At 47.7% G+C, this 10389-nt stretch overlaps 2 protein-coding genes across 2 annotated transcripts; one reads left to right on the plus strand and one right to left on the minus strand.

Moving 5' to 3' along the window:
- Positions 1-2588: 2588 nt before the first annotated feature.
- Positions 2589-3700, minus strand: LACBIDRAFT_299478 (uncharacterized protein; the record flags this gene model as incomplete). Its single annotated transcript, XM_001882421.1, has 4 exons — positions 2589-2907; positions 2957-3278; positions 3340-3486; positions 3535-3700. The coding sequence occupies 4 exons, from the start codon at positions 3698-3700 to the stop codon at positions 2589-2591; spliced, it is 954 nt and encodes a 317-aa protein (XP_001882456.1).
- A 2186-nt stretch (positions 3701-5886) lies between these two features.
- On the plus strand, positions 5887-9284 carry LACBIDRAFT_328415 (uncharacterized protein; the record flags this gene model as incomplete). The annotated part of the gene is made up of 9 exons (XM_001882332.1): positions 5887-6201; positions 6304-6707; positions 6759-6887; positions 6950-6981; positions 7067-7906; positions 7976-8125; positions 8214-8572; positions 8941-9016; positions 9055-9284. The coding sequence occupies 9 exons, from the start codon at positions 5887-5889 to the stop codon at positions 9282-9284; spliced, it is 2535 nt and encodes an 844-aa protein (XP_001882367.1).
- Between the last annotated feature and the right edge of the window lie 1105 nt (positions 9285-10389).

Raw genomic sequence — 10389 nt, forward strand, 5'->3', positions numbered from 1 at the left:
GGGCACCTAGGCTCCACTCCTACTATGCCGACCACCTACAGAAGCTCCTAGACCACGACTAGTGTTTAAAGGTTCAGTCCATAGGACCGCAAAAAACCGGTGGACCGAACTGAACCGGACCATGGTCCGGTCTTTTTTTCGGTTGCAGTTGCCCCAATTTGGGGTTGGTCCGGTTGCCGGTTGCCTCATTTCGAAAATCTTTTAAAACCGTTCAAAGACCGGTTTTAATCGGTTGCAACCAGTTAAACGGTCACGTGCGTTACGTAGCCTTGTAACCACGTTTATTGCCTTTTATTGGATTTTTGTTTCATCAAAAACGGTTAAGAATTGAGAAAGATATAACCAAATCCATATTTTACCCGAGTCTCTAGGAGATGTAATTCAGTTTCAGTCATAGCTATGTCAAATCTTCATTAAATCTCTTGAAAATTGGTAGAATGACGGGTATTTATATGCTTTACTATTTTATATAACCCGTTTATTTTTCAGAGTAATAATGGTTGAGATACAAATGGTTTATATTGATATAATAAATTATACGCAAAAAAACCGGTCTGGATCGGTCTGAACCGGTATCATGGACCGCAAAAGACCGGTCCTAGGTGGTTCGGTTCGGTTCCCTCAATATCTGGGTCGGTCCTGGACCGGTTGCGGTCCACGGTTGCGCGTTTTCGGGGCAAAAAACCGGACTGAACTGAACCTTTAAACACTAACCACGATGAGACCCTCACCCGTAACTTTGAAAACAGCGTCTTTGCTGCCTGTGCCTTCAACTTTGGCCCGCAAACCATATGCCATCGACATCGCGACCACGCCAACCTACCCTTTGGCTGGTGTGCCATCACGGCGCTTGGTAACTACGACTACAAAAAGGGCGGCCACTTGGTTCTCTGGGACCTTGGATTGGTCATTGAGTTCCCCCCCGGATCCACAATCTTTATTCCTTCGGCGTCGTTAGACCATTCCAACACCTCAATTCAGAAGGAAGAGCGACGCTATTCCTTTACGCAGTATACGGCTGGGGGGACATTTCGGTGGGTCGATTACGGGTTCCAAAAGGCAGACGAATACCTCGCGTCTCTGTCTGAGGAGGAGCAGCAGGCAGCAGCTGAAGAAGGTCGTGATCGATTGGCGTTTGGACTCTCTCTTTTTTCCACCATCGATGAATTTCAATAGCCCTGTAAACACGACGCAGCTGTATATACCATTTAGCATGTACATATTGCAATGCCCTTTTCCTTGAATCCATGCAGATGAACTTAATGGGTGAATGGCTTGAACGTATACAATACAACTGAGAGTACTGAGAGACTAGCTACTTAATTTTCCTTGAATCCATGCAGATGAACTTAATGGGTGAATGGCTTGCATGTATACAATAGAACTGAGAGCACTGAGAGACTAGCTACTTAATGAACTTCGGCTACAGAATACCCAGGCAGATCACGCGAGAGCCTCAGGTCAACGCTTCAACACTCTTCTTCCTACCAAATGGATGATATATAAAATTCTATAGTCACCTCCGCTATCCTCTAGATATTTAATTGTCCTGTTCTACACGTTCCAGTGTGGATAGCATTAAGTTCTCGCGAAATCACTCGAAATCTCGCGAAATCATTTGAGATCTCAAAAAACGATCCTTCCGAATCTGACGGGGATATCTGCAGCTGAATCTGCAACAGTTGTGGCCCTCACAGTGGACCCTTCAGACCAGATAATATATATATATTGGTTTGATGAGACGAGCCCACATAAGCGATCATGGGTAAGGCAGCTCATCCCAACCACAAAGATCACTGTGTCGTTTATTATTATCGGTGCGCCCCATTCATTTTTTGAGCACACCTTTCTCCTGAGTGGCTAAAAAACTGCAGAAACCAAGAGGCTCTACAAAGAAAGGCCCGGGAAAGAGCTCAACAGTATGTCATAACATGGCCGAAGAATGGGGCGGAAGGCACTCACATGCTGTTACAGTTTGAGGGAGTACCGGCGACAAAATGAGACACCAGAAGAAGCGGACGCCAGGAAGGCGAGACATAGAGCCGCGGCGGCCAAGTACCGAGGGACCCACCAGGCCCAAATAAATTTTCAGGTGTGGCAGCGAGATCCTAAGTAAGTTAGACAAATTTTATTTGAATTGTTCTGAAAGGGTTTTAGAAACACCGAGAAGCTGCGTGTTTCGGCAAAGGAACTTGCCCCAATACTGGCTGCCATGGATGGAGCTAGCAAAAGCCTTGAATCTGGAAACTCAGCCGATAGTGAATAAAAGGTTTCTGCACTTGGTATAGTCTAGCACGGCGAGCAGTTGGGGTGGTGGCAGTGTGTTGATACTTGGCTGAAACGTGTTCAATTTTCGGTGGCGGAGTAGTGCAGGATCTGATTACTTGGCAGTTCAGATGAAGTACACCAAAAAAAGATTTATTGAGTAGAGGATGGGTATCTAGCAAATTCAAACAGGGGCAGTCACATTGGAGTAGATTCAGGCAGGGACAAGCACAATAGAAAGACAGCCGGTCCAACCGCAAGGCCGCATCATTGAATCTACGATTTTTGATGAGCAAGATCAGCTGAGCCTGTTGAACAAGTCCCTACCAAGTGCCTGTGCAACTTGTGCGAACTTGGATTTCTTTGTCAGAGTCCGCAAAAACCCAGCCCTCACAATCGTCTTGATCTGCCCGTGCAGAATCAGAGTCCCACTTGCCGTCTGAATTAGGCTGGTCGTCAAAAAACCTATTAATGGGAACATCGAAGCGGCCCCCAGAAATGGGGATGGGCTCAAGGGTACGCATGTTGTAGACATGGGCATACACGTCGAAGGCTGCTTCAAAGGTGGGGAAGCTTTGCAAAATATATTGGATGCGGCCCTTTGGGGCCAGAATGTTTTGAACTCGAATGGCCGTGTCGTGCCTGGTACAACGTGTCAGAGGCATGGTAGTGGGTTGTACGGGGTACGTACCATGCCGAGAAAAGCCCTACTTCTTCTCCCTTGGTAATCACGTAGGTGGTGTGAGGGAACGATGCCCTCTGTGCAATGAACTTGTCTGGGTGGGGGATGTAGTAAATGGGCTTGTTGTTGGCCGTCACTTGTGTGGCCTGGGGCTCTGCCACACTGCTGTGCGTAGTTCTGGCCCTGGGGGATTCTTGGGTGATCAAAGGCTCAGCCACAGGAGCACGTTTGGGGGTTGATGGTTGGGCGGGAGAGGGTGTGGGCAGGCGGACCTTTATGCTGTGCTTGGTTTGAATCACGATTGCTGCGTCCCCACCTTCGACGAAGGGGTCTTTGTTTGTTCAATGGATCCGTTAGTCGAGGAATGCGTAAAATGACCAAGGGCTACCCACCATCAATGGTGATGGCCGTTGTTTTCTTTTTTTTGATTGTTTTGAATGGCGAGCCAAGGGGTGGTCCCTGCTTTGAGGGGGGGGGGGAGCGAAGCAAGGTGGGGGGTGTACGAAGCAAGAGACCTGCACCCGGCGAGACATAGTGGCCTGAGAAGCGTTGGTTAATTCGTTCGAAGGAAGCGGGTTGCTACTAACCGCTAAAGTTTGAAGAAACTTGCTTCTTGGGAGTTGAGGGGGCAGAAGCAATGGAGGGCGAAGGGGAAATTGTAGAAGAAAGGGAAGAAACAGTGTCCGACAACGAGGACATGGTGGACTGCGTCGAGAAAGCAGTGGGCGACGGCCTGTAGGGCGATTTCATCATGGTTTGGTGGGAGTAGATGTTGGGGGCAATCGATCTTTATAAAATCGATTTTAGCATGGGAACCGGAGGCGATAGAATTGGGCAACTTACTGCTAGATCTTTCTCATTTGAAGCCTCGTGACTGTTAGTCCCAACAACGAAATCTGGCCAAAAATCGATTTTGCACGGGAACCGGAGGCGATAGAATCGGGTAACTTACTGCTAGATCTTTCTCATTTGGAGCCTTGTGACTGTTAGTCCCAACAACGAAATCTGGCCAAGTGTAAGGGCCCTGATTGTTGCCGTGTGTTGTGAAAAATTGGTGAAACTTGAGCCCTACACGATGATACGGATGAAACCATTTCACCCGTATAAAATTCAATTTTAACGATTTTACCGATAAAAGGTCATCTCTAATAAATACACTACATACAATTGCAATGATACAAAGAGTCAATGCGCATACCCGGCGCAGTTGACTAAAAATGCAAATGCGTGGAATCTGAAAATAGGACAAGGCTTTGGAACTGGCAGCAGTACGCATCGTGACATTATACTTGGATCCTATCTAAGATTCACCTACCATGAAATAGAGCACGAAGAGGTTCTAGAGTAAACACCCAACGCAGGGAGAAGAATTGCATTACTACCAAAGGGTTTAGAAACACATAATGGATTTATTGTGAAAACTCGTGCTTATACAAGAAATACAGAAAAGACGACATAGACGCTTAAATGGCATGTCTGAAACATGGAAAGACTAAACTACACCTAGGTAGTAAACGTATGAAGACTTAGCGTGGCTCATGGCCATTCAGAAAGTCATGTACGGCAGTTCCCGCGTACGCATCAAAGACTGATGCGTCTGAATGTCACAAGTACAAAGATGAGAAAAAGACACATTCTATTATATGAAATATAATAAGAACCCCCTGACAATTAAGAAAGACATTTGAAAACACCTTCGGAGTGTCTCCCGACTTCTGTAATGAAAAGACGAGCCAAGACAAGGCATTTTAATTAAAAACTCGGAAGCGACGGAAGGCCGAAGACTATTGGTAAACACGTACGCATGCGCATCAACGCATCAGGAAACGTTAATCATTTTGTGATGTCATCTGTCAAACCGGTAAACCGGGCCATAGAAAGAAACACGCGAGATCATGCCAAGCTAAGAATAGCTACGTCGGCTAACTCCGCGTACGCATCAAACACTGATGCGTTTGAAAATGAAAGACGCGACACTACAAAATCTGTAGTGTTCACAGAGATAGACTACAAAATATACCACACGTTCATTAAATTTCATATTTGTAATTCGGACCGAAGTATCCCGCATTAAAACACATGTAAAACGTAGATAGGGGTTCCTGGAGTATATAAGGAGCGTGCTGGCAGGTCAAAAGGAAGTAATCGCCCCCCCCGTTGACCAGCTAGTTGCACTCCAAGTAGAGACTTAGGAGGTGGACAGTTGTAATCAATTAAAAGGAGATTTCTTCGTGGTCAGATAAGTACAGTGTGAACGAAGCCAGCGTGCTTGGGAGTCAACTTGCTTGGAGACTTTTGAATAAGAGGTTTTAAGGACACAGTATCATTTTAGACGAGACAGCGTACTCGTACCCTTGGTTTTGGAGCGTAGTGACATAATAAAAACTCACTGGAGTCATAAAAGTCAATTAAAGTCGTGTTTTGTGTTAAATAAAGAAACTGTGATCAAAGAACTTTGCATTTAAGAGACCAAGTTCCCAGAAAGATATACTTTGTTCTATTGAACTATTCTAAACCACACCTTATAATAAAAACCCAATTTTGAACGAAAACTCTTGAGACTTAGACCTAAGAAGACAAAAGTGGTATTTCTTAATACCAAAGGCCCTCGAACTCTTGCACTGAGATTGTGATAGTGTGTGTGTGTGTGTGTGAGTGAGTGAGTGTTAGGTGTGTAGGGTTTTCCCCCGACGCACTTGATCCTTGTTTGCGTGTTTCGCACTTTCACGTTCATCCCCGTGCAACGCGTATCAACGAGCCCTGCCAGTATTTCGAAATAAAATGTTCAAACAAATTCACCTACCTCGCCTGTTTCGTTCTGGTCAATCTTCTCTTTGTGCACGTCGTTGTATCCGCGCCCGTCATCAGCATACCTAAGCAAAGGTGAGCATACGGGCTTCGTCCTGGATGACAGATTAACCAACCCGAACCTTACACAGATGCTGAATCCTGGTGGCTTCGCCGGAAGCCGCTTGAAGTTTCTAGAGGGTGAATTGCCAGCGTACACGAAGGCAGTCGTAAACAACAGAGAGGACAACTTCATTCTGGACCTTTGGCGGCGATACTTCAAACGTTATCCAGTGGACCTGGCGGACAACGTAGAGCCGACAGAAGAGACGCTTGCCAGTGTCAACGATAACGAGCCAGACGAGGAACTAGAGCCACCCAAAAAGGAGACGATGACGGAGGAAGAGTACACCAACCAGCTGCTGAAGTTCAACCAGACGAAGGAAGCTATCAAAAAGAAGAAACAGGTAAGTCCGATTTCAAGTTGGAACCTCACATCACATGATGGGCCACTCTTGCTTCGTCTTCTCTTTCATCATCTGCATGGCGCTCACCTTTTTGTCTCCCAGAAAATCAAGCGTTGGCTCGCTTATCGGCAGAAGAAGGTCCCTGACTTAGGGAAAGTCAAGGATTCGCTCCCCGACACCGACGATCCCGCAATCATCATGCTGGCGCGGCTTACTGGCGCCAGCATTTCAAAACCTCGGCTTCCAATTGCCTACAACGTGTGGGGGCATGTCAACAAGCAGAAAATCAATGACGCGTACACCAACACACACATTTACAAGCCGCTGCCAAAGAATCTGCAAGCTGCAGAGTGCACACGAATAAATAAGGCGCTTTTCAACGCGTTGCCCTTGGACAAGCGTAAGAAGTACATCAAAATGGCCAAGAAAGAGGGCGACGAGAAGTTGAACGAGTGGAAGAATAAGTTGTCTGCGCCCCTGTCCACAGACCCAGAGGATCGACAAAGGTGAGCCACTGGCCTAAAGCCGTGCCATCACTCTTTTTCTGATAATTTCAGGTGCATTGCGGCCCTTCCGATTTTTGCCCAGCCCATTTTGGATCTCATTCACGTGCACACCAACATGCAAGCCACCTTAATTGTGGGTGGACCTGAGCCTGCTGATGGAGGTCATTTAAACATAATCAGGTACGTTCGTGCTTTCAATGCCTTCGTTCTGGGTGCTGATTTCTCGGCTTTCTTCTGTTTAGCATGCATGCTGGCTCTATCAAAGGGCCAGTGGGTATGAACTTTGGACAGGCAGAGAGGGAAGGATTTCAAGAGGTCATAACCCCCCTCTTCGGCCATTACCTTAGAAAATGCTACAGTACGTTCAATTCGTCCATATTCTGCATACGTTTTCTCATTTCTTGTCTCAGCCAAGTCGGAATGTCGTGCTCAAGCCCTCCCTTCCTCCAACCCCGTTTTATCCCGGCTCACGGGCAACAAGGTCTCCGTGCACAGGGCCGATTGGGACATAGATCCTTCGGCTGCTGCCGCGGCCCCTCTCAACTCTGCACCACGCCCTTCTACCCCAGTACCTTTGCGCCCTGCTTCCCCGCTCTCTGCCCATGGATCTCCTCCACCCTCCCTGCGCGGATCTCCTCCACCCTCCCTACCCGGATCTCCTCCCCATTCTCCAGATCCTATTCGTCCCAGTGACGCGCGCGAAGAGGAGTCTGTTTCTGGAAAGAAAAGGAAGGCTTCATCATCGTCTATCGTAGATTCCGGTGCAGGGGGTGAGAGGGGCGGGGCTAAAAAGAGGAGGGGCATGACTTCTGCCAAGGGAAGTTGTGTAGGACGAGGAAAGAGGATCCGGTCGACGGCCAATGCTGGAGCTCAAGGCAGCAAGTCAGCGCCATTGACGAAATCGTCGATCTCGAAGGTGAAGTCGCCCACCGTGCCTGTTTCTGCCCAGCCACCCATCTGTGGCTCCTCCAACCCCCTCCCTTCTTGGTTCACCTCCTGTTCGACAATGCTTCGTTCACACGACTTGGGCCTCGCATGGCTGAAACTAGTTGGCCTGTGGGAGGCATTTGAACAACAGCACAGCTTCAAACCAGCAGACAAACAATCCAACCTCTCCAGCTTCAAACGCCCCCCTTGCATAGCGGAGTGGTTGAAGAATGCACGCAGGCCTTCTTGGAGGCCCTCGTTCAAGGACGTGGGTAAGTTCAATCTCCAGTTCAATGCAGACTTTTTGGCGTGGTGGGGTAGTCTCCTGCCAGCGTCTGCAGGGGAGGATTTGACACCCATCACCAAGCCTGGAATAAACGGCCTTCTAAGCATGATGGCCACCCTTTTTTTCTGGGGTGCTTCCTGTGGACCGACGTCGGCTTGGGCAGAACGTCTCGAAGACGTCTCAGCGGCGTTAGCGAACTTAGTTGGTGAGTAAAATATCCGCCCAGGAGTTGAGGGCATCCATGCATGTGGGGGGAGGGGGCAAGTCTTAGCGGGGTCTTTTCTTTTTCCCAGTACGAAGCCAGGAACAAAGCCAAGAAGAACACCAGGCACGCCAAAAGGATGAAGCCAGACACATAAGACACAGCACGATAAAGGGCGAGGACGACGACGAGCCAGACACAGCACGAGAAACGGCGAGGACAACGACTAGGGCGACAACAATGACAATGACGAGGGGGCAGAAGACAATGACAATGACGAGGGGGCAGAAGACGACGAAGGGCATGAAGACGATGGCATGGCGACAGCCAGGAACGCCAAGTACGAAGCCAAGAAACATCGCCAGATACAGAAACCATGAGCACAACGACGAGAGGGTGGAAGATGACAATGGGCATGAACATGACAAAGGCGAGGACAACGACGAGAGGGTGGAAGACGACGACGGGCATGAACACGACAAAGGCCATGAAGACGTCAACGACGAGGGGACGAGGGGACGGCAACTAATGGGAGAGGCAATGACGAGGGGGGCAGGGGGCAGGGGACCATGAGAGAGGGAGGACCCTGACATCGGCAAGGCCAATGACGAGGGGGGGGCAGGAGACGATGAGAGGGGGTGCAGGGGATGATGAGAGGGAGGGCCCTGATGGTGGCAAGGGAGGACCCTAACGGCGGCAAGGGAAGCAGGGGACGATGAGAGAGGGAGGACCCTGACGGCGGCAAGGGAGGACCCTAACAGTGTTGAGGGAGGACCCTGACAGCAGTGAGGAAGACCCTGACGGCGACGAGCAGACAGCAAGGCTGCCAATTACTGTACATGTTTCCTGGTAGCCAGCTAGCAGGCTGGGCAGTTAGGGGAATTGATGCATCAGGTAAATGGTTAGTTAGGGTAATTGATACATCAAAGTAGCCACTACAGGTGTAAATGCGGGTGTCAGGGTTATTCGTCTATATCTCTCTGTTGTCGATACAGGTGTCGATGTTCCTGTTACTGGTGTCTGTGATGCAGGGGGACTGCTACCCTTGTCTGTGCTTTCGTACTGTTCTTCGCCGGATGTGAAGGTGTCAGTTCTTGGTTCTGGTTCTGAATCTGAGCTTTCTGCTGGTGCTCGTAGTGTCCAACGGTTCGACTCTCTTTGAGCAGCCATGGTTTCTTTAGGTAGGAGGTGGGTTTGACATGCCTTCTATCAATATGATGATGTCTTTGATTCTTTCATTATATTCTCTAATGAGACTTATAATGTCTTCAATCCTGGTGTTATATTCTTCGGTAAGATGTATAATTCTTGTTACGTTGTCCAGTGTGTCTAATTCGGGTAGAGGGCAGTGATGCGCCTTCTGTTCTGGGATAAGCTTGAACCTTTTGTTACGGTTATTAAGTGTAATGGGCAGTTATGTTAAGCTTTCGAGTTCAATTGTTCGTTCGTCTACCACAGTTCTCGTCGTTGAGACAAAGTGGGTCACTACAATGTTCGCTTAGCCCTTTAAAGTGACACGGTAGGTTCTAGTAGCCTTGCGCCCAAAGGTCAGTCCAAGGTTCTATGATATGCTGACTTCTGTTAAGTCAAACATGTATTAAGTCTTTGACGTTGAAGACTTATCATCAAGGTTTCAAAAGAGGCTCTAAGTCGAAAGACTATAGAGTTCGAGGGTGATCTTAGTTTCTGAGGTTTTCTGAGGGAGAACTAAAGCTTTGATTGCCTAGGTTCAAGCTACCGAATACAAACGAAAGTACCCTACTTATATACTAAGGGTATGAGTCAAAAGTATGAGTTTGTATGACTTGTGTAGAGTCATACGAGTCATATCTAGTCTACAAGAGTCATAAGAGTCATATAAGTCACAAAAGGAATCTGACTGGAGTGTGTGTCTAGAACTGTCCAGTATGGTCTAGATACGTCTTAGGAGTTATGTAAGTGTCTGAGTGTGCATATTCATGTAAGAAAAAGAGTTTGTAACAAATAAACTGGGAAAGAATTTATGAGAATTGACATTTTGCCCTTCCCCTCTTCCTGCACATGCATACATCCTATCCTCTCTTCCAGAATCAAAGCAGACCATGCACCTTCTTTTTTTTTGAAGTAGAATTTGATGATTCCAGAGCAACCTTCAGCAGATAATTTCTCCTATTTTTCTGGCCAAAATGCATTTTTAAAGTGGAAAGCACCACTAGAATCAAATGCTACTTCAAAAAAAAAAGAAGGTGCATGGTCTGTTTTGATGTGGAAGAGAGGATAGGATGTAT

This window comes from Laccaria bicolor, genomic scaffold (assembly GCF_000143565.1).
Source record: "Laccaria bicolor S238N-H82 LACBIscaffold_16 genomic scaffold, whole genome shotgun sequence".
Lineage (NCBI taxonomy): Eukaryota > Fungi > Basidiomycota > Agaricomycetes > Agaricales > Hydnangiaceae > Laccaria > Laccaria bicolor.